At 41.0% G+C, this 24713-nt stretch overlaps 2 protein-coding genes across 3 annotated transcripts in view; both read right to left on the reverse strand.

Moving 5' to 3' along the window:
- Positions 1–1194: 1194 nt before the first annotated feature.
- LOC120575059 (serine/threonine-protein phosphatase 4 catalytic subunit B) lies at positions 1195–14291 on the reverse strand. Its single transcript, XM_039825655.1, has 9 exons — positions 14135–14291; positions 13239–13516; positions 12880–12931; positions 12735–12785; positions 11827–11928; positions 9251–9424; positions 9005–9131; positions 8591–8780; positions 1195–2097 (listed from the first exon to the last, which is right to left on the reverse strand). Exons 2-9 carry the CDS (start codon positions 13346–13348, stop codon positions 1968–1970), a joined length of 936 nt encoding a protein of 311 aa, XP_039681589.1. The 5' UTR covers positions 13349–13516; positions 14135–14291; the 3' UTR covers positions 1195–1967.
- A 788-nt stretch (positions 14292–15079) lies between these two features.
- The window catches only part of cln3 (CLN3 lysosomal/endosomal transmembrane protein, battenin), a 28798-nt gene continuing 19164 nt past the window's right edge, over positions 15080–24713 (reverse strand). Inside the window, exons 14-16 of one of the 2 annotated variants that reach the window (XM_039825648.1) lie at positions 21891–22031; positions 21366–21525; positions 15080–16124 (exon numbers count right to left, since the gene is read on the reverse strand). In XM_039825648.1, the coding sequence (XP_039681582.1) occupies positions 21409–21525; positions 21891–22031 (258 nt within the window). In that variant the 3' untranslated portion in view covers positions 15080–16124; positions 21366–21408. Of the gene's footprint in view, positions 16125–20779; positions 21233–21365; positions 21526–21890; positions 22032–24713 lie in introns of those variants that run through there. The other variant, XM_039825647.1, reaches the window with a different exon arrangement.

A 24713-nucleotide genomic window follows, 5' to 3' on the forward strand; every position in this document is an offset into this window, starting at 1 on the left:
AATTTATTTGACAATAGTTGAATTAAGAGAGAAGAGAACGCATTCAGAAGCTGACAATGAGAGACGAGTAGAGCGAGTTTTGACAAAAAAAAAAAAACCCCACGGAACCGGATTGGCCACAGCGGGAGAGCAGGAGCCCATAACCAAAAAATCTAATAGGCTATTTCATTTGTTTGTTTATTTAAAGCCAACAAGGGCAATGTGTTTTTAAAGAAAGTCACTCCACTAATGCACACTTACACAGTAGGCCTAACAATAAGGATTTTATTATTCACTCACCTGTTTCCTACACATGACTAAATTATTATTTTTTTAAAGATAAGTTTTATTTGTGCCCTTTATTTGTACAGGACAGTTTAGACTTGAAAGGGGAGCACAGATAGGAGGAAAGTTGTATTGAGATTCAATGGTGATTTACAGTTGTACCGGTTTTACTAGTGCGCCACTGACTGTGCTCCATGGCTGCAACATAACAATCCCCTGGCCACTACGAAAACCCAAACTCGCGCATGTCAAATTTGGAACCGACGAATCGGATTTGAAAACCAAATCTTCCAAACGAATCCAAAAAAGAAGCGATTAACCCCGCTATCCTTGATAATGACCAACCCACTCACGTCCACCCTGCTGTGGAATGCCATTTTATTCTACATTAAATAAACCTTATTCACTGTCGCATCCTCCAACAAGCACCACTGACTGAAGTGCAGGGCCGTAGCACAAAATTCTGGGCCCTGGAGAAAGGCATTTCCTACGGGGCCCCTACCCGCATCCACAGCTATTCATTCTAGCATCTTTTTGGGCCCTCCTCACATGTGCCCCGTCCCCGTCGGAGGAGTCAAAACAATTGCGTCATCATTAACCAAGCCGCATGCTGCAAGAAAAAAAATTCAAATGAATAAACAAGTCTGTGAGTGAAGGCAGCCTAGGGACAGCATAGCATCCATGATATACAGTATTTCAACTGTGATTTCAACCCAACTGAACAATGGCCACCGGCTGGTTCAGGTTATATTAGTGCTTTTCAGAAATTATTGCATGGAAATGTGATAATGGTTTTAACTGCCGTTTCTTTTTTTAACATGACTCTTCCTACCGAGTCGGTTATTGAAAACCAGTGATGTCAGAGAACATGTATGTAATATGTAGCCATGGTTAGTGTGCGTATCTAATTAAACCACACCTGAAAAGAAATCTGCATTGATACAAAAACTTTATTCTCACAATATCAAAATTGACAGACCTACAAAGATTTGTAGATTAAAAGGAATTAAGAGAGGAAAAACAATAGTGAATATAGTGACTCTTGTTGGCAGTCAGTACATATCTGGTGTTTAGTTGTGATGGCGCTGAGCAGCAGCACTGGCTATGTTAAACAGTGACGCACACATGACCGGTGACAGAGCAAAAGGAAGGGGGGGGGAGGGGAGGGGAGGGAACATCATCTTGCATTTAATCCTGGAAGCAACATTTATAAAAAAATCAAAAACAGAGAACTTATGCATTGAAGGAACTCCTTAAACGATAAAATTGTTAAACTCCCTACCTCTGCATATTTAAAAAAGAAAAAAAAAAAAAAAAAGAAAGAAGAGATCGAACACCCTTCAGATACTTCTAAATCTAAATGACAATGTTGTCATGGAAAAATACTACAAGAGCGGTGAAGGTAAAGTCGGAGAGAGGGACAGTGTCGTTTCTACAGAGACTGAGAAAGAAATGGAGAAAGAGGAGAAGTGACAACAGTCATGGGTCCAGTGTACACCCTTCACAGTGACTGCTCTGTCAGCCTTGGGCAGTACGGCAAAAATCCAGCTCTTCAAAAACTGTAGCTGTGCGCAGGGTTTGTGTCTAACTGCCCCTGAGTTCTGACTGACAGGACCGTCCGGGCAGCGGGATGGAGGGCGGCGGCTGCTGCTGTGAAACGGTGCCAGAGAGTTCGACACGGCGTGGCTGTTCGCGCAGAGACTTCACAGGAAATAGTCGGCTACGGGCTTCTTGGAGGGGATGCCTCTGGTCTCTTGCGGCGCTGCCTCAAATATGATAAACTCCCGCTGTAGATGCTCATCGAGCTCCAAGATGGCCGCCACGTTGCCACATCTGATCGCCAAGAGACAGAGAGAACTGGTTAGGACATTCACATATTTGCATATTACAGAAAACACGGCTGTTCTCTAGAAAGTGTCTGTGCTCTCAGTTCTTTTCTACCTACTACTGAATTTCTGTTGTTTGAAGTTAAGGTTGCATCCTTGCACAAAACTGCCTTGCTAGCTCAATCTTGTAACCAAGAATGTTTTGTAGGCTAGGGCTGAACAATATATTGTTTTTTCTTTTTTTAAAATGGTCATCACGATATCAACTTGCGCAATAAACACATTGCAAAAGGCTGCAACATATCACAGAAGACTGAGGTTTCTTGGGTTAGGTAAAAGAAAACAGGTCTTACACTTTAATACCTTTTAATTTACATAAAAGGCACACAAAACACACACACACACACACACACACACACACACACACACACACACAAGTGCGGGATATCAATTGCCCGTGCATTCACCGATTTATTTGCATTTTTACATCAATGCTAAGGTCAGCTCTGACATTTGCTACACGCTCTCGCACTTGGGTGAGAGAGGTAGAGTGTCAGCTCTTTGGCTACCTCATCACCCAATATTTCCCACACTGGTGTTAAGATAGCTAGGTACTCCCCTTTCCATGGAAGTTTAATCACCTTAGATATGACTGCTCTTTCAGTGTTAAAAAAACAAAAAACAAAAAATAAATAAAAAGAAAGACAGGAGGGAGGGAGAGCCTGTATGAGGCAGACGCAATAATACTGTACATTGACATTTTGTTTAACGTTGAACATGCATTTGTTAAGCAGCATTCAATTAAAATGTGACTGAACTAAAATAAGACAGATTTGTAGTTTCCGTTATTAAGTGTCAATCGGTTTTTGTCAGGACAAGTTAGGGTTTAGTGTTAGGGTTCGTGTGTCATGACAGTGTCATGACACTCTTATGTAGATACCTTCAAGTAAAGGGTTACCAAAAAAGTTAGTCTGGAGCATATTTTCGTCATATTGTGCAGGGGTACTGTAGGCTGTTTTTAAAGGGGTGATAGAATGATTATATAGGGTATTTCACACTGTTCCTTATGGTCTCCTAATGGGGTATGTAACATTAGTTGGGCTGAAAATGGCCTGGTTGATATTTTATTGGCCCTTATGCATCCCTGTGTTTTGGCCCTATTTGTAACAAGAGCTTTTCTTCCAAATATGGTATGGTCATGAATATTTAGATGAGCTGCGCGCTGCTTGGTTGAGCCTTAGCCCCGCACTACCAACACACAGAGACGCGCTGATTGGTTGGGGGAATCGCCATACACACGCATTAGAGGTCGTGTGCTGATTGGTTGAGCGTAATCTCCAATACACACACATTAGAAACGCGACAATCTCATATTCCAGACACTGCAATGTTTCCTTACCAAATTCACTTCTGAGACTTTTTTATCGGCGGAAATCAACGATATAAAGCTCAAATATGGGCCGTTTTACCGAAAATGGATGGCTAATTGCAAATTTGGTAAAACTGTGTGTCGGAGTTCAGCTGCCTGTGTTAGGGCTCGCCGCCTGGCCTGCCTTCCTCCACAGACCCCGGCTTGCTGTGAGCTCGATTGAGCTCGAACGGCTGCTGCAGCCCACAGCACCTCATACCCGCGCGAAAGTCACCGTTTGGGCTGGTGGACTACTACCAAACGCGCCGCCCTGACAAAGCTCCAGGGCCTGCATCTCCTCTCTTCCTGCTAGCTAAATGGCCCGGTGTGAGAGCGCGGGCCAGCTGTATGTTTACACCAGCAATCTCTTACCACATGTTACACACATGCGCACCATTAGCTATACAACATATAACTATATGTTTTATAAAGCTAACAACGGTGTCCGATTTCAAGTTAATGAATATTTGTGAGCTGTACGGGTTTCGTTATTGCGGACTGTCCCTGCAATCCTATGTGTACAGATTGCGGCTAGTTAGCTTCATTATTGGTCGTAATTTGAGTATATTTACAGTTTGAATTTTGTCACGCCACTTATACAACATCTAACTATATGTTTTATAAAGCTAACGACTGTGTCCGGATTTCAAGTTAATGAATATTTGTGAGCTGTAAGGGTTTCGTAGCTGCGACTGTCCCTTCAATCCTATGTGTACAGATTGCGGCTAGTTAGCTTCATTTTTGGTTGTAATTCGAGTATATTTACAGTTTGAATTTCGTCCACGCCACTTTATACAACATATAACTATATTTTTATAAAGCCAACAACGGTGTCCGATTTCAAGTTAATGAATATTTGTGAATTCCAGAGGAATTCTAAGAGGAGGCTAGCTAGCTCTCATTGATAGAGCTCCATCCAGCCGCAGGCTCAATCAATGAGACTCATGGACAACGGCGTTTATTTTCCCAATCGTTTGTTTAAATAACTCAACACATTATAATTACACACATTATAAGATTAACTAGAATCTGTGGTAAGAGAATGCTGGCGTAACAAGCTCGCTGACCGCTTTCACTCACATACACCGGGCATTTAGCTAGCTAGCAGGAAGAGGGGAGTTGCAGGCCCTGGAGCTCTGTCAGAGCAGCGGCGCTGGTAGTAGTCCACCAGCCCAAACGGTGACTTTTGCGCGGTATGAGGTGCTGTGGCGGCAGCACGTGGCCGGAGCTCAATCGGGCTCACAGCAAGCCGGTGTTACACCGGGTTTTGTGGAGGAAGGCAGGCCAGGCGGCGAGGCAGCAACACAGGCAGCACCAGCCTCTGAAGTCCGACACAGTCGGACAAAATTTGCAATTAGACATCAATTTTCGTAAAACGGCCCATATTTGACCTCTAAGTAGTTGATTTCTCGCATAAAAAATTCTCAGAAGTGAATTTAATGGTAAAATAGCATATGAACAATGTATACATTTTCTGAGATCTGTGCGACCTAGATTCAGAAGACTAACTGATCTCAGGTCAGTTGTGTAGCCTATGTAAATGTTGGGGCGTGACCGTTCTCTTAATACACCCATGGGCTGACAAAGGTTCCGGTTTTTGGGAGGTTGACGTCAACTTCCAGCTTTGTTGGGATTCGCCCGTTTTCAGCGTCAGTTTCAAAATATGAAATTTTCATAGTAAAAGGGTGTCAATGGGATTTTGAGCTTCTATGTATGTCCTATTTACCCACCGAACTGTCGTTATTCAACTATGACAGGGTAAAATCGGTTTTGCATTCTATCACCCCTTTAAGACGGCACAGACTCACTGGCACTTAAGAGACACCTTCAAGGAAATTGTAACGGAAATACAAGCCGAGCCAAAACATGTGTATGGAAAAAAACCCTAACGGATGCTGATGAACTAGATAATCAAGTTACCTATTGTCGCACATGCAGATTTTCATGTTTATACTGAACGCTTCTCACAGTCCATTAAAAGTAACTCGTTTTGAAGAATGGAACAAACACGTCATTGTTTTCAACAATGTGTCTGGGATTGCCATCTCCAGCAGTCGTCTGTGTAGGTACTGTAAATGGTGTGGGGGTCAAATAAAGGCCACAAATGGACTTCAGTATTTACTACACTGGCATTAATTAAGATAATGTTTATTCACAAATGTCAGTACAGTTGCAAAACTACTTCTTACAACGTTATAATTAAACCGTAATTCTAATGAAATCAAATCGGTTGAGAAGTATCTAAAATAAGTGAAATATAGAGAATATAAATATTCCACAGGTAATGTTCACAGATTGTCGGGAAAGCACAAAGTTTGATTAGTTTCGGCAATGCAGGAGAACCTGCTGGGTAACACCCATTGTAAACCAGATATCATGCAATGCAGATTTAAACAAGATTTGCACATTGGAATATGGCCAGGAAGACAAAAGACATTAAGGAACACACTGTACACACATCCTGGAAGATGATTCTGGCGGTAAGAGATGCCGTAAGGCTGATGAGGATAACATGGATGAGTAAATCTAAAACATTTCTCACTATCACGCTCGGAGATTCGCATTTGCTGGGTGTCGACACAGACACTGTCATTTGAGTAGTGAAGCTACTAGGGGTGGTACGGTTCACAAAACCCACGGTTCGGTTCGTATCACGGTTTTAGGGTCACGGTTTTCGGTTCAGTACGGTTCTTATTTTTTCTTTAACACTCCAGAATATACTTCAGCATATAGCTAAAATTAGCATATTGAATGCATGTTGCACAAAACGTGCACACAGTGGCAGTTCTATATTGTTTTATTTCATCATAGGTAACGTGAAATCCAAAATGTTCCCACACACCAGACTATAAACGACGCTGGCGCATCCTCCAGCTCTGGGCAGCCTCTCTCCCACTGGACATTTCTGCAGGCGTGGACGCGTGACCTGCAGTGGCACCCCACTCCACTTGAGGAGCGGTCGGCTCGGTGTCTCTCAAAATCTGATGAAAATCTTTTAAACTGACCTTTGTCGATCTGAAATGAAGACAGATTCAGCAACTGCATGGCTCGTTTCGCGTAAAATGTTTTCAGAAACACGTCGGTGAACTATTTTAGTACAATATGAGATCGTATTCTGAACGAGCCGCCATGACAGTCTATTTTGAAATTTGGGACCAGCCAGACCCATGTGACGCAATCGTCCAATCAGCTGCCATGGGTTGCGTTTGTCACGCCCATCCCGCTCGTCATTTCCAGTAAGTGTTTTAACATAGGTGTATAAAGTGGGCACTACGGCAGTAAGAGGTTAGTGCACATTAACAGTGTACTGACGAACCGTGCGGTACACACATGCTCCGAACCGAGACTAGCGAACCGAGCGGTTCGGGTGTTTTTTCATGAACCGTACCACCCCTAGAAGCTACTGTAATGGCTCGTTCACAATGAAACGTTTTTGGCAGCACGATTACATACGAAGTCAATGCAAAGATGCGTAAAGAAGCAAGTTTGCGATGCAAATGACAAGAACATAAACAAATTTGAATCCTTCACGTGAGCGAAAAATCTGTGTGGCGCTTTGTTGCGAAGGCCTATCAGTTTTTAGATTCAGAATCAGAAATGGAGGAACTAATTATTGTAGTTGTCTGTAGACACCCTGAGCTCAACAGTACCTCATTACCTCACAGAGACCGGACAGAAAAGGAGCTTTCTCCGGGAAAAGTATGCTGAGAAGTTAGACTACCCAGTAAGTTTTGACAATATGTGTACGTATGCTGTTGTGTTGATGGGAGCAGCTACAATATGAGCATAGTCCGGTAAGCACTTTTTATTTTACTATATCTCACGTCTCTGACATGAAACGACCAGACATACATTTAAATGCCCTCTGTAAATGCCGCCCTGCTGGTAGGGGCAGTTTTTTACAACTTTTACAACCTACTTTCACTTAACTACGGTGCGCAGTAAAGTCAATCAGATGTCCGTGATCTGCGTAGCGACAGCACAGTGGGACGTTTGCCTTCAACAGAGCAACAGTAATAACCTAATATACCATCATCACTGAGATTAAAACTACATTCTCGGTTATGTTTGCACTGAATAACGCATTGAATAAACGGAAACATAACTCCTGCAGCGCACATGAACAGATGCGCAATATTAGCTGACACATAAAATATCACCCCCGTGAATTAGCTTACTGTTGCTAACGTACATTCATAAATCCTGCATAACATCGTCCCGTACCAACAGGACATCAGACTTACTTATCGATGCACACACACAGTAGTGTCCACAAACTTAGTCCATTGAGGGGAGAAAGGAAATGCGATAGCGTTCCACGTTAACGTTTTTTTCTCTCTCGCTCGAGACCGCTGTGTCCAACGTTACTAGAAGGTAGAGCGAGCTACAACTGACAGGGAGAGAGAGAGACTGTATCACTACAGCCAATCCAGTCTGCTCAAAGCGATTGTCTTTTTCACAAATAGGTTGCACGCAAAAAAAAAGAAAGTAGCTTCCACTTAAGTGGTCCTATCTTGCACCCTGCGCAGCACAAAGCCCGACGCAAGTGTCTAAAGTTGCTAGTTTAAGACCGACGCACTTCTCAATTTCCCGTCCAGCGCCCGCGACTAGGATAGTAGACAGTAGTCTGACAGGGTGGGGGGCAGGGCATCACGATGGTGGCTCTCCATCGTCATGTCGGGCCAGCCATCACGATGGATCGCTAAACTTGCACTTCCCCATAGCTGAAGAATAAAAATCTGTTTTATGTCTGTGGTACAATCTGAAAGAGACTTGCGCCAATAACATGAAAGCTGATTGCCTACTATATTGCAGTTGCATGTTGGTCTCATTTGTAGTCATAATACAGCGAATGGACTAGCGAAAGAAAAGAACTACAACCCCACATAATAAAAAAATATTTAAAAATTATAAAAAAACATTCTGAAGCGTTGAAGCATTGTGCATTAGAGGTAGTGTTACATGGACGCAGGAACATTTAGACCTGTTTATTATTATTACCAAAGACCTGGAACACAATACTTCAGCGAATTTAGGAATTTAAGGCCTAAATGTTGATGTTTAAATTGTAGACCCTGCTGTAACTACATACCTGTAGCAGTAGTTGGGTGCTGACCACACAGTGAGCACCGTCTCATTGAAGTGCCACTTGTAGCCCTCCATGACCAGCTGGTGTGCTCGACAGATCATGTGGATGTCGTTGGCGGCGTTGAATTGGGCCACTACGTCGCTTCCAAACAAGTAGCCAGCACCTCTGGGACTCACCCCCCACCCCGTGGTGTCTGTGAGGGAGAGAAGATCAGTCAGGTGAAGATCTGCTCCTAACATTGCATCAGGGTAAGGGGGGGGGAGACGGCTGTAATCTCTGACTATCATTATCTGACCACAGTTCCAGCCACTGCTTCAAGTTTTCACTTTATCGTGTCAAAATAGTTTCTTTGACCATTTATAAACATGTTGGTTAACAATTCAGTGTTTAAAAGGCATCGACGGGACGCCTGTATACCTTCAGGGTCTGACCACAGGAGGTCACACATAGGGCCGTCATGGGGAACTTCCTGTTTTCGGTCAATGGTCCGGATCTGGTCCAGTGTCTGGATGGACGGAGACAAGCCACCGTGCACACAGAAGATCTGAAGAAGAAAAGAGAGGAGCGTATCAACCCAACTGATGGACCTTATATAATGTATGGTAAACTGAGAAGTTACTCAACCAGCTTTCAAATACTGAAATACTACACAATGTATCTCACCTTGCCATCAATGATAGCGGAAAGGGACAAGTAGTCAAATATCTCAGTGCAGTATCTCCAGACTGTGACTGAGCCGTACTTGCGGAGGCACTCATCGTAGAAGCCGTAGACCTGGGTGATTTGCCGGGACTCGTGGTTGCCCCGAATCAAGGTTATCCTGTCTGGATAACGCACCTGAGAAGCACAGCAGAAGCAAAGTGATGAGGAGGAGAGCCTTCTAAAATGGGTCTGACTTCTCCAAACATTTCATCTCTCTAATAATTTGAACATAACGTCATCTAGGAGTTGATTCAGACTCACCCTGGGGCTGGTTGTTTAAGTGTACTGCTAAGTTGTAACACTAAGAACATTACCGTCGGCCAAATATCTCCCGAATCAAATCCATACTTCAACATTAACTTCATGCCACTAATCCTGTTGGAAATGAACACCTCTGTCTTAAAAAGGAGAATTCCTGATTCCATATTATGTGCTTTAGGGTCCTTCTGTAAGAAATTTTGGGGCACAATGGTTCTGGAGAAAGCTACAAGCAGCAGGGATAGACCTATTATCGGCCTGTTTTTTGGAAATTTGCAGATTCTGTATCTGCATTTTATTTGCCTGATAACCAATAAAGTTAATGAATTAAAACGTGCGCTGCTTTGGCTCGGCTACAGCTCTGTGTCTGTCCCTTTCCTTCTTTTTCACTCAGCACTGAATCTGACTTAATGTCCCGCCCACAACACTGTCCGATTAGCTAGATGTTATACGAGTTATAGCCAATCAACACTCAACCTCGCTGCTAATAGCCAATCAACACTCAACCTCACAGCAGCTTGCATCAATTATGGACAATTATTACTTGGTGTAATAATTTATCAGCTACATGTACAAAGGCGTTACTTATTCACTGCAGCTACTTATATTCACACTGTACTTATTTATGTTCGTACTGTATTTGTTGACACTGCACTACAATAGAATTTGTACAATCCATTTGAAACAATCTTTTTAACCAAATCTTACTCTTAACCTAATCTCGCTTAACATCTACTGAATGTTTTTATTTATTTATTATGGTAGCTATGTTACTTTATTGACTTTATACACTTATTGACTTGCTCCTTCTTACTCTCATTTTACCTTGAATCTGACTGCGAGCAACTGCAACTAAATAATGTCCCTCGGAGATCAATAAAGTATTCTGATTCTGATGCAGCAGCCTGGATCAGAAGAGTCTCCTGCTCCGTCCAGTTCGTCGCGCTTCCAAGGTAAGGCTGCACGACTTTCCGAAATTAAAAACATGATCTTCTACACTTAAGTTGCAAAAAAAATCTTCCAACCTTGTGATCTATTTCTATAATGACAAGCCTGCCCAGTTATATCACTTAAAAAGCCAGAATGTACTTGTTTGTGGCGATAGTGTTAGCTTGCAGCGTTACTGTAGCTACACCATTAGCATTAAAGAAGTTTATTAATATGGGGCGATAGTTACATGTTTAATCTTTAAATAACATTAGTTCCAGTGCAACAGGGACTTATTTAAGCTTCCACCCTGCAAATGGAACATTACTCATCTGCATGAGATGATGTTTTTACATGTTATATATACACACACACAACGTTAGCCGACAATAACGTCGAGTCTCACAGCTATTTTGAACGACTTCGCAAACGTCCATTAATTCATCGGCTGGTTCATTAGGCCTATAGACCGACGAGTAGGAGAGAAAAAAACCTGAAGGGGTTGGCCTATGATGATATCGCTTACACTTAAAACTAGGACTTAAAATCAATTGAAATGAGCTCTTCCTTTACCAGCTGCAACATTCAAGTTTGAAATGCAGGAGTAGTTATATATTATTTTTAAATGGAAGTTTACAGTTGTAAAAATGTGTTTGTCAAAATAACATTACTTTTTAAATTTTTAATGCAAGACATATACTTATAAACATATACTTTGAAATATTCATCTAGTTTAGTAATAAGGTAGCCTAGATTTTTCAGGTTTACGCCCCTCTCACATGTTAATGCAAGTACTAGCTCTCTGGCAACTCAAGTGTTTTGCATGTAATAAATGAAGCTAGTTGTGAGTTAACATAATGACGACTTTAATGTATCACTTTCTCTCTGAAATCAGATGGATAAAAATAAATTAAAAAAATAAATAGTATTTCGGGAAAAACAAAACACCAGGAACAGCAGTCTGCGACATGTGCAAACACACAGTGGTTATGGGAGGGAAAAGCTATTTTTGTTTTTATTTATTCTTTTATATTAGTGTGTATTATGTTGAAAGTTGTATTAAATAATTGCTTCAAGCATTTGAAAAAATGTTTGCGTTGGAGTTTGTACCATTTCAAAATACAAATTTTGACAGATTTTAAAATTTGACTGTAAATGCATGTCTGTTTCCCAAATATCGGTTATCGGTTTCATTAACTACTAATAATCGGTATCTGCCTTGGGAAAAAAAAAACAGTATCGGTCGCTCCTAACAAGCAGCAATACCACAGGCTAAGCAGACAGCCCGTTCCGAACAGGCACGATTTGAGCTGGTACTGTACTAGTCTCTGAAATAAGAAGATCATGTGTACCTTAAGAGCTAGCAGCAGAAGGAACGTCTCTACACTGTAAAAGCCTCTGTCCACAAAGTCACCCATGAAGAGATAATTTGTCTCTGGAACATCGCCACCAACCTGTCATTTGGGGAAAAATAAAAACAAGTAGTTTAAACAGTGGGATACTGTGAACACACATAACATTCTAAATTAAAATTGTAAAAAATACAAATAAACACATACAAATTATACAATAAAAAATTTATATTCCATTGTGGAAAAAAAAGGCAGCGCTACAGAGTCTGTCTGACTTTCATTCCATCATGTTCCGCTGCTCCCTAAATGTTGTGTAATGTCTGATTGAACCCGGCAGGTCGGCGAGAGAATTCACAGGCTAAGCGAGTGGGCGTGTTGATATCACGCAGCTGGCGCTACCGGTGTAAATTTGTGTCCTGTCATGCCTGTCGGCCTCCTGCACGCTCCAGAGAGAGGTCTACGGTGTTTAGATGCGTTTACATTATAAAAAAGGACATTATTACATTAGTTTATTTTGTAATGTGAAGGAATACAAATATTTAAGCATCATTAGGTATAAAGATATCTATACAGGTAGATACAGCTCCCATTGTATTGATTTGCCTCTTATTTACATAATGTGCAAAAATAGATATTTGAATATATTCAAACATTTGTGGGTATGTTTTTTTAGAAGGAATATTCAAATGCCATTTTTGGCCAATTTTGACAGCACTAGTAGCCTACAAAAGAGGGATAAACATACTTTGTTATCAAAGTAACATATAGAGAATAATGTATTTCCATGTGAAATGGCGTGTCACAAATTACATGTATATATAAATACATATGTATATAATCCATATTTTCATTTCGTTTTTTTCCTGTGTGTAAAGGCCTTACGTTTGTAACAAGTAACAGAAACTTACTCTAAACAGCTCCTTCAAGTCATAGAACTGACCATGTATATCACCACACACCTAGGAGGAAAACACAGGCGAAACATTACCACATTTAGCATACTTTTAGTCAAATTCTAAGATAACGTGAACCCAAAAAAAAAAAGATACTTACTGTGACAGGAGAGTCTACTCTCTGGACATTGCTTTCTTCAACCAGAATCTCTCTGAAAATACATACAGAGATGTGACTTGTCAACTACCTCTTCATACCCATTTTCATGGGACATTAAACACACAATCCCAGAAACAGTGGTTCTGTCAAGCTAGCTAACCTAGAAAAATAGGCTGGAGCGGTTTCATGAGATTGAGATATATATATATATATGTAAATAATGTGTACAATTATTATGTAGTATGCCATTGCTTCAAGTTGTTTTGTGTGAATAAATGTAGCTAGACAAAAGTTCTGATGAAATATATAGCTAACTCATAAATTCTGTGTCTGTAGGATAGGCCAAGTTCATTCATTACCTGGCTTTGGCACACAGTGCCTTGACTTCATTTTCTTTAATGAGCTCACAACGTCTGAGCTGCTCTATCTGTCGGTCCAGGTCACTGATGTCCCCCATTGTGACACACATATGGAGAGCGGCTCACACACTATGGTCACACACTCTTCTGGTCACACGCCGGGGTCTCTAGGCTCGTTCTTCCTCAGGCAACAGAGATGACACTCACAGCACACTCCTTTCTCGGAAAAAAAAAAACTGGTCTCTTCAACACTTGTACGTCAGCCTCAGAAAAAGTTACTGTAAAGAAAAGAGAAAAAACGGTTAAGCAATTCAACAACGAATTTGAATGAAAACCAAAACAATGCAACTTCATTCACGTAACGTTAACAGGAGAAAAGTTTGCTGCTTGTTAGTTTGAACATGGAGCTGCTAACTAAACGATAAGGATAATGTATTCAGAATAGGAAACTCGTTTGTTTACACAGAATACAGATGAACAACGCACCAGACAAAACTGACGTTATTCGTCAAGGAATGCGAGGCCTATGGGCGTAGCTTAGTAGTAAGCTAACCCTTAGCGCGTTAGCTTAGCTGCATCATCGCTAACGACGTCAATGAACAACTGATTCTTAACCAACCATTTTGTTTGGGAATTTGTTCTGAAGGTTAACACTAACGTTTACCAACTCGTACCGAACAATTCCACATACTAAGTGTGCGGATACATTCAAGAAGCGCATTTAGCTTAGCTGACGAAATGCTGTGTGTTAGCTAGCTGGCTAACCCACGGCTGAAGACGTCAACACTGGTTAGCGCTTCTCGGCTAATTTCGTGACCAAGCTAACGTTAGCTAAAGCTAGCAACACATTCATACAACGCCGCTAATTCGACGAACACGAGAGTAGAGTAAGGTACCGTTGAGCGAGTGACAGCAGAGCGGTGACAATCTTTCATTCCGTGGATTGTGCGTTTTTTTCGCCGTCCACCGGCTCCTCTTTGACTTCCCCCGATCTCGTCTTTGCCGGCGGTTCACTTCTGCCGTGCTGCTGCTCATGAACTGCAACTTCCGGTGAAGGGACGCGCATTGCTCAGTGCAGCCTGTGTGAGGAGCGTACAGTATATAAAAATAATAATAATAGCTAGTGTGGAGAAAGTATATGTACTGTAAATCTATGGGAGAAGGTAGTTTTATTTACAGTTCCGTTATAATCAGAGTTTATTTGGTTTTGTGTGAGGAAAAAAACACTAAATGGCGATCGGACGGTCACATTCTGCTTTATGATGGATATGCGCAAACTGAATGGCTGATGTGACAAATTTGATTGATTGATCAAACAATTAAATCATAGTTATTATCTAACCAACTCCAACAACTAATCCCAATACTATTATTTACAAAACAAATATCCTCCCAGTGTCAGTCATATAACCATACAGTTTTTGTAGAATTATATTTCAAGGAAATTGACCTCTTGTTGTGGAAATAAATAGTAACATTATTAGTCAAGGCTTAAAGAGTATTTTGTTTTATTTTATTTCTGACATTTAATGAGAACCAAACAAGGATTTGATTAATTAAAAAAAAATAACAGGCAGATTAATTGTTAATGAAATAAGTCCTCAGTTGCAGTCCTAATGACAACAGAAATCTGTTGAAGCAAAATGGCTTTGAGTGAAAACCTTGGATATAATAATTCAAAAGGTGGCAGGCAGATATGTGTTAAGTGACTCACTAACATTATCAATACTGTGACTCATGGGAAAACAGCAGGCAAAGTCATTTCAAATGGCCAGCAGCAACAATCACAGTACAATCCCCCTATTGGCTCTATATAATGAAGACCATATTTTTAATTGCACTTGATTTTCTTTTTTTATTTGACATAATAAACCATTTTCCCTGCCACTTCCAAACCTTTGGTAAACAAGACATTTGATTAAACAAGCACAAGCTTAAAAACACAATCAGTAAGATGTAACAAAGTTATGACAATAGCAGCATAATACAAAATGTTGACGGTTACAATTTCAGTAGGAATGTGTAGAAAACAGGGACAAAGTACAATATTATAATAATTACTCCAATACACACATATTAAACCAGGTTTGAAAACAGGAAAACTGATATTTTTGGAGCAAAAAAGTTAACAATGTTTACAGGCATACCCCAAGAACATTTTTTTATAGTCTTTTGTTACACCTTTTTACAGACTTCATAATAATAAAATAATTAGCACTTTAAAGCTTTGGGCCTGTATTCACAAACCATGTTATCTTACCATTAGGAGGACTCCTAAAAAGAACTAAAAGTTTCTAGCTAGATGTGTCTTGTGACCCCAGTTGCTATGGATGATGTCATGTTTCATTACACTGAGTAACTGTCTTGGGTCTCTGTCAGTGAATTTGTGATAGAATTACTGCAGGAGGTATGTTGCCATATATCCAAATAAAGATTTTAAAATTAATTTGTAGGCTGGACTGATTTATACGGAAGCGTCGTGCTGCCACTGCAGAAAATTAAAAAAAACGTATCAGTATCACGTTATTACGTGAAAAGTTTTATTGTAATAAGATATTTTCACATTACAACATACAAACGTGATCATTTATCTCGTTAGAACATAAAACTGAAATGAAGACACGGTGTGCGGATGAATACATTGCGAATTATGGCTTAGAAACACGATTTAAGTTCTACTTCATCGGTGGCTGAGACTCATTCTTCTGTACAGACCCAACCATTTTAAAATCCTTCTTACAGTGAAAACACACCGGGCGCCGAATAGCCCGTGTAGCAGAGATACGTGCCTGATTCCACGCCTGGCCATTCATACCGGACACATATTTCTATGTGCCGGTCACAAAGCGATTCTTCTCCTCTCGGCTCTCTCTTGGCGCTCTCTCTCTGATAGAAAGAGACAGGATGAGTGGGGAAATTGTAAGTATATAAGTAATAAGTATCCGGCTGCACTGTGGTCTTTCTGTATGTGGTTACCTGCCTGGCTTGACACATACTTTCTTTTTCTGCCGTGGCAGCACTACGCTTCCGTAGATTTAACATGACACAAAGAGTGATATGGGCTTGTGACTAGTCAAGTATATGTGCAGCTAATTGTCAGCCTCTTACATGTCTGACAGCTTATTAACAATCAGGGGGTATCAGGGGGACTTCAATAGTCATAGCTGACAGCAAGAGGTGCAAACGCAAACTGGTTGCAAAACCGCTTTTTACTGCTGTCCCAACTTGTGCAGGAAAGGAAGGACATTATTAAAGGACAATTCGGAGTTGGGATAACTGCAAAAGTGGTGGCCTAAAGGTTAGAGAAGCGAGCTTGTGACCGGGAGGTTCAATACCCAGACCGACAGGATAAAAAGCAGCGCTTGTCCCTTCTTCATTACCACCACTGAGGTGCCCTTGAGCAAGGCCCTTAACGCCCCCACCCACAAACATTTTTTTTTTTAGTATTGTTTGTGATCTGCTCTTAGTGACTTAGGAGTCCTCTTGAGTACTTCTTACTTTTCATAGATTTAGGAGCTTGTTTTGGCACTAAAACACTTTGTGAAATACTCTAAGATCCCAAATTTAGGGGTCCTAAAATTAGGACAGACACGCCCATTTCTTTTAAGAGTTACCCCTAAATCAGTGAGTTATAGGAGCTACTTTTAGGCTTAAGATGTTTTGTGAATATGGACACTGGACATGACCCTGTCCCCAGATTGTTATAGTATTAAAATATTAAATTCTAATCCACATAAAAGACCTTTGTTATCTTTATAATAAAAAGGTGTATGGCCTGTTTTACCAGTTACTGAGAATCAACAACACATGTCAGTCAGTTAGGCAATAACGTGATTCAACCTGGTTTTAAGAATACAGAAGGCACTATAAAACCATTTTCATCTGGATCTCCTCTGTTACCATTACTCCAACTGTGTTAAGCCAAAAATGAAGTCATGGTGTTACTCAGTGGTTAGGCTCTTTGGTTGTGTGCCAGTACCTAGGACACAACATTAACCCTCTAGGGACAAAAGACGCACCGGCAAGTCCAAGCCATGTTTGACAACACTCCTACTCGAAAAGCGATATAACAAAATTTCATTTTAGACATTTATTTACTATTTTATGCATATATTACACTACTTTTGTGAACCCAAGTCTTTTGTGAACTCATCTCAAGCACCAAAACAATTGAGTGTAGGTATGTTTTCACAAGAGATTTGAGAAATGTCAAAAAGCGAACATCAACTTTTCAGCTTTAAGGCCAAATTATCTCTTTATACATTGCTCTGGAACAAATGTGGGCCTCACTTTACAGAAAACTGACTTTGTTCTCAACATTTTGATATGGAACACACAGGGATCAGTTATATGCAAATACTCTTAAAAGGTGAATTTAAAAATGCCCTTAGACCTCAGAGGGTTAAGCTGTTATAATGGCAAAGAATAAGACCAAACTGTGAAAAAACTACTACTAATAAAAGTATTATCAGCAAAATGTGTCAGTAAAAAAAAAGTTAAAAAATAATATCAAAAGTTAAAGTATTTATTATGCAATAAAATGTTCCCTCAGTCAGTGTTTTACTATTCTATATAATGTTTCTGGATTAATGTTACTACTGCATATGTCGCATTCTATAGGCTACTGTAGATGTTTAAGGTTGAGCTAATTTGAACTACATAAAGTTCCGTAAAATTTAAAGTTTAAAGATTAAACAATACAGAAAGCCAGGCAGCTTTTTCCTATCCATATTTAGTATTATTCTGGCAGACTATTGCATGATGAATTATTTTGTATTGTTCCCGTAGTCCTTAAACATATGTAGACAGAAGATGGGATTCAAAATGCAAATTGTTTGCTGGGGGAATACCCCAAAACCCTCTGTTTTATTGCCCCAACGTCTCAAACCGAGCCCTTGCACTTCATTATTGTAAATAATAATAAATAATAAAGTCAGTAAAATGTTATCTTAAAGGACAAGTCCGGCGCAAAATGAACCTAGGAGTTAATAATGTTGTTAAATGTTGTTGAATGCTCTCTGGGACATGTTTTCATGGTAATCGAATGTGTCTCTAGCTAGACAAGCTACCGCAAACCGGTGGTTAGCTGCTAACGCTAGGTTTCGGGGCACATGGTAAATCGCTATTTTATACCACTAACAAGGCTCAAAATATCACTGCACTTCAACAGTAGCATAATGAGGGTCCTGACATGTAAACAGTCATGAGCAGTCGAATCACGAATGCTGTGTTTGAGCTATGTTACTGGTTACTGGTTGCACGCCGTTCGTCGTTCGACTGCTCATGACTGTCCAAGCTGGCGCCCGCATGTAAACATGAACGCTACTGTCTTTATAATCTATCTTTTTAATAATCTGTCTGTACACTTACAAAGTTCTCAATGCTTCGGTTTACACGTAGGGACCCTCATTATGCTACCGTTGAAGTGCGATGCTATTTTGAGCCTTGTTAGTGGTATAAAAGAGCGATTTACCCTCTGCCCCGAAAGCTAGCGTTAGCAGCTAACCACTGGTTTGCGGGAGCTTGTTTAAAGCTAGAGACGCATTCGATTAGCATGAAAACATGTCCCAGAATGTTCGACTTGATACACATATGTTATTAACCCCTAGGTTCATTTTGCCCCGGAATTGTCCTTTAAAATCACCTCTAGTGTCGCCTTTTGTTTGGTCAGTTCAGACTCAACACTTGCTGTCCACTAACAGGAAGCGCTTCAAACTATAAAACAAGACAAAGATACAGTATGTGTTGTTTGCTGTCCCATCATTCAGAACACTGTTTAAATAAGCTGTAGGCCTTATATGTCATAAAAAAAAAAAATTCTGATTTGGTGATACGCTTTGTTGCTCTTAAGCTGCTTACACACCAACCAGACGGCCAGACTTGAGAAACGTAACACGTCTCCATAGCAGCAGGCAGCGCTAATCTGTATTGTTGCCCAAGAAATGAAAACCGGCAGCTGATTGGATGAACGAATATGAATATGAATATGAATATATATATATATATATATATATATATAGTATAATAGTTCACTGAAACATGTTTCTGAAAACATTTTAAGTGAGAAACAGGCCATGCAGTTCCTGAATCTGTCTTCATTTCAGCTCAACAAAGGTCAGTTTCAAAGATTTTGAGAGACTCTAGTCACCTCATTCCGCTCACCATTTCCGGGTGAGTCCCAACTGACCTGCCACCGACTGAACATGTCAGGTCGGCCAAAATGAAGGCCGACAGCCCCCCCGACTGACGACGGCACGGGACACACCGAACAGATTCGAGTCACTGACCTCGCCAGACTGTCCAACAGCCGATAATCTCCTTGGTGCGTCAGTACCTTTAAATGTGGGTTGCTCGTTCTGCATTTCTTTTGCCTAACTACGACTGCTGGAGACATTTCCTGTCCTGCTTTAGTTACTTCCTTTTAAAAGATTTTCACCATTGAACCACATCACCATTGAACCACAGGAAGGATTTTCTTTTAAGGAACAGGAAAAGCATTGTTATTTGTCAGCGAGGTCAGTGCACAACTAGTATTGGTCTGCAAAAATCAGCTTTGGACATTTTCTGCACTTTTATGGCAGCATCATAAATTTTTCTCTGCAGTCAACAGACTCTTAAGAGGGATTTATGGTTGTGCGGAGGCTCCACATCGAAGACTTTTTAAGCCAAGGACCACTTAACTGAAAGAGAGATGGATCAGGGACCACCTGGATATATTGTATAAAATAAGCTGCATAGTTCTCAGTATTTTAAAAGGTGCCCTGTCATACAAAACCGTTTTTACTTGCATTTTTTGAAATATGTTAGGTCCATATGCGTTTGTGTTATGTTGTGAATGTGAAAATGAACTGCTACCTCCTTTGTCAGCTCTAGCCACTGAAAAGAAATAAGTGTAGAAATCAGGCCAATTACAAAAGCTGGTCAGTCTGACATATTGCCTGAGCTCATTACTATTCATGAGCTCGCCCAGTCGGGCTGGGTAAAGGATTCTGACAGCCAGGGCAGCGCTGCCTGGAAGGCACCGTTGGGGGCAAAAAAAAACGATAAACCATTGGCTAGCTGTTAGCCAATCAGATTCAAACAGCTTAGCTTGATGAATATTAATGAGAACTGGCAGAAATCGAGCCTTCTTAGCGAGTCTTCCTGTAGGCTTTCTATACCACGCTAGAATGGCTTGAAACAAGGTAACCAAGGCATTTTTTCCACAAAAAAGGTTACAGAGTCCATGGTAGAACTTCAGACATTACCACAAAGTAAATCAATAAATAATGGTTTCGTTATGTCCTTTCTTATATTGCACTGTAACTTTTCTCGTATTTAATGTTTTTAATTTAAAAAAAATATGTTTTTAACTGCTCTTTAATGTTTTATGTAAAGCACTTTGAATTGCCCGGTTGCTGAAATGCGCAATACAAATAAGCTGCCTTGCCTTGCATATTAAACTGTGCCTTTTGCCTAATAACATGTAGGGTGGTCTAAAGCCTTTATACATACCTTTTTTGTGCATAGAATACTAAGCTATTAAAATAATAATTGTTGGCATGATTTTACAATCATATTTTAATGTTTAACGTACATGTTGAGCAGTGAATCCTAAGGATGAACTGTATCTGTGGATGGCTACTTTAGTGACTACCTTACCTATAGGCCAGTTAGCCTATCATCAGTGGGGGGTTTTCTTCACAAATAGGCTGATTTATATTTGCTAATAATATGTTAGATTCATGTTAAGACATTTTAATTTTTGAAAATGTTGGCCTTTAGTGCAATTTGTGCAAACAAGCAAACTCCAAACACATTATTAAGGGGCGTAAGCTTTTACCATGCCTCCCTGTTGAAAACTACTTGTATCATGGGATAACGGGCTCTGTCATAGTTGCTCACAGCACGGCCCGGCATGTGTCTCCCAAAAAGCAGCATAGGTTGATCGGTGGAAGTTGGTTAGGAAGGGAGTCCACCTCTCTCTGAATGGCTCACTAGTGGTGATTAGGAATCTGCATTGAATACAGTATGAAGTCAATATTGTTATGTAGGAGTTAAGTCGTCTTTTGTCAGATGGTCTCTAACTCATTTTAGATAATAAAAAAAACAAAAAAAAAAACTTAAATACAGTAAAAAAACACCCACGTCTTGCTTTTTCATCCTGCTGTGTGTGTGAGTGTGGGCTAGGTCACAGGGAACAGAAGTGTCTGTGGACTGGGAAGGCAGCGAGTCCAGCCAGAGCTATGCCCAGACTGTCTCCTACGCTGGCAGCAGCCATGGCAAACTCCCTCTGTCTGTCTTCAGTCTGTGGACGAGAAGAAAGAAATGAACACACGCTAGATTTTTCATGTAGAATGATGAATAAAACAGCTGCAACTCAGCTGTACAGACTGCCGTGACGGTACAGCAAATGTATCACCATACGGTTCCTTTGCTTATCAGTCGATACACGTGCAATAGTCTCGCTTTGCCAGACCCTCCTCCACGGCGCTGCAAAGGAGGGTCTGGCTAGTCCACACAGCATTCGGGGATGGGAGAAAAACATGCTCTGGTTTATTGGCATTTCCTTAAACCAATCACAATCGTCTAAACACTGCACGAAGCCCCGGTGCCTCTGCAAAATAGCCAAAATAGGAACTTGTTTTGCAACTGACAGAAAGTTGACCTGACCTCCTTGCTGATGAAGTAGAAGGTGTTGACATACGCAGCTCCACCCAGCAGACCCTCATAGAAGACAATCGGGAACACCAGCCAGGCGTTGGGCAGGAACTGGTAACTCACTGCCAACAGGAGCAGCACTGCGTTCAGCACCTGGGATAGGCAGAGAGGAGGGAGATGGACAGCAGAGAGCCTGGAAATCAACGCTGTGATACAAAACATAGCAGTAACCAGTTGATTCTTTTTTTAATAATTTTTTTAATTCCTCCGTGTCCTCCTTGATTTGACAGGTTAAAGGGGAACTATGCAGTTTTTTTTTTAGCTTAATTTACCTTAACTGAACAGCTTCGGCGTCATTGGAATGGTTATATGACTTTTTTTTTTTGAGTTGAATGGTGGTCGTCCCGCTCCCCCCTAGCGCCTGTGAGCTGAAAAACCACCCTTGCAACTTTGGGGCGTCAGGAAGTATGGCGTGATATCAGGTCTCGCGATTTAACAGATTGCTTCACGGCACTGCACACATACGCCCATTCAGGAAGTGGCTAACAAGGTAGCGATGGAGTTTTTCACACTATCGTCATGGCTGAGCCAGCAAAAAAGAAGCAGAAAGCTAGGAAAACGTTGTCGGAGGAACAGAGAAAGAGGAAACGGCAGACGGACCGAGGGAGGAGTCAGACACATAGTAAACATAGGAGCTGCCCAATATCTATTCTGAAGCTGTAGGGGGAGCTCTATAGAGAAAGCTGCCAGCAAAAAGAGAGAAAACAGCGAAGAAATGGCCAAAACTGCATAGCGCCCCCAGAGAATGTCTAATAAGGGGAGAACTTCTACTCTCGGGAAAATTCCGGGTTGGTACAATGGGGCTTAATAGGGAGTGAGATAGGGAGTGGACAGGCTCTCCATAGACAGGCTCTGGCGCCCTTTAATACACTACTAGCAATCGTGTGGAGGAGGGGTGGGGGTAGACTTGCACCACTTGGATGCGCCGACAGTGTTGTTGTCATTACTGACAATTCTGCCACTCATTAGTTATTTAGTACCAATGTGACGGTGGGAATAAGCTAATACAGTTATACTACTCTACAACAACTATAGGAACTTAAAAAGAACAGCTTCCCATACTGTACCTATTACTATGTTATTGTTTTTACACCTTTCTGGTAATTTTTTTATTTTTTTCTGTACTCCAATTTAGTGTGGCAACAAAATATATGGCTCAAGCAATATATATACATAATGCAAAGTTTCCCAATAAACTGTAGGTAGTTGCCACATGTACAAATTAACCCTTTGAATTCTGCAGTAAAAAAGGTTCGCCAATGCCTACATTGGTACTTTTGCTTATTGTATATGTAGATATTGAGCATCTTTAAATGCTTCATATCCTTAAAATCAGTACAACCTAAGTAAATGGTTATGTAAGTCAACAAACTATAATAAGTATTGAAAGTATAAAAATTGTGTCCTGAATAAAGAATAAATACATAAATAAATCGGACATGTTTTCATCAAATATGACTAAATAAACACAACACATACTGATCCAAAAGATTTCTAAATGTAGAAACATGAACAAATACTCCTTAACACTCCATAAGTTATTTGAACTATGTAAATTTTTTAGTTTATGAGATATGCTCATTGCTGGTTATGGGCAGAGTGTAAAGGCGTTTTGGAGGTTTCATCTGCAATAGAAATGGTCCGCCTGCTGTTTAGCACTGGACGTCACGTAACGTAATGACGTCATCGCGAGCGAACAACGTGATCACGGGAAAGACTGAAGCCTTAGCTTTCTGCTGCGAAAAGAATGACTGCTCTAGCGGTTATGTTTTCTTATTTTAGATCATTTTATACAGTATATTAGAAAAATTATGATTTACATTCTACTGTCTTGTTAATATTAAAACTGTTTGCATAAGAATGCCATAATAAGGAGACGACATCGACTCTGTATTATGTCTTGATATTAATCATAAAAAAAGCTGCTGTAGAGGGCTTCTCGTGAGTGCTGTAAATTTGACTCTACTTGCAAGTAAACTACCTTTGTGACAATTTCAGTGTTTCTGTCCATCTCTTGATAAATAATTATCGTAACACAGGATCATGTAAATGATGATAGTTGTCCATCCGATAGGTTTGTCCGTCCGTCCGTCCGGACCGGACGTCACGTAACGCGAGGGACGTCACTGCGAGCGTACAACGTAATGGTGCGAAAGAAGCCTTAAGGCCATTTTACAGTTGTGCGTCAAATCGACGGCGCAGGGTCCGGTGTAGACGCAGACCCCTCTGCGTCTACACCGGACCCTACGCCGTAGCCTGACGTGCACCTCTCAAAAATGTAACTACACGTCGCAGCGACGCACGTAGCTCGGCCGTGGCTTGGTAGCGTTGCATTTCTCCCGACTCATTTCCTGGTTCTTATTCTCCATAAACAACATGAAATCAAGGAGAGGGTTAACTTCTCCTGCTACATATTTCCCACTGTAGTCAGAAAGCACAGAGGAGACACTTTGTTTCTCTCACTATGACTCTAGAGTCGCTACTCGCTCCGAGCTCCGAAGGTAATCGCCGGCACTCTCTCACTTCTCTCTACCACACACTCCCCACACACACACACACACGCAGCTCGACGCACACACCAGCGCACAAGTATAAACATCAGCCCACTTTTTAAGGCTACGGCGAGAGCTCTGCGTGGAGCTGACGCACAACTATAAAAAGGCCTTTAGGCCATGTTCAGCCCGGCAGAAACTCAGGTCTTTCCATTCATTTTGAATGGGGGTAGTGCATTTTGGCTGTGGCGGGGGTTGCCGCAGGGGAGGGACACGCAAAAAA

This window comes from Perca fluviatilis, chromosome 15, assembly GCF_010015445.1.
Source record: "Perca fluviatilis chromosome 15, GENO_Pfluv_1.0, whole genome shotgun sequence".
Taxonomy (NCBI): domain Eukaryota; kingdom Metazoa; phylum Chordata; class Actinopteri; order Perciformes; family Percidae; genus Perca; species Perca fluviatilis.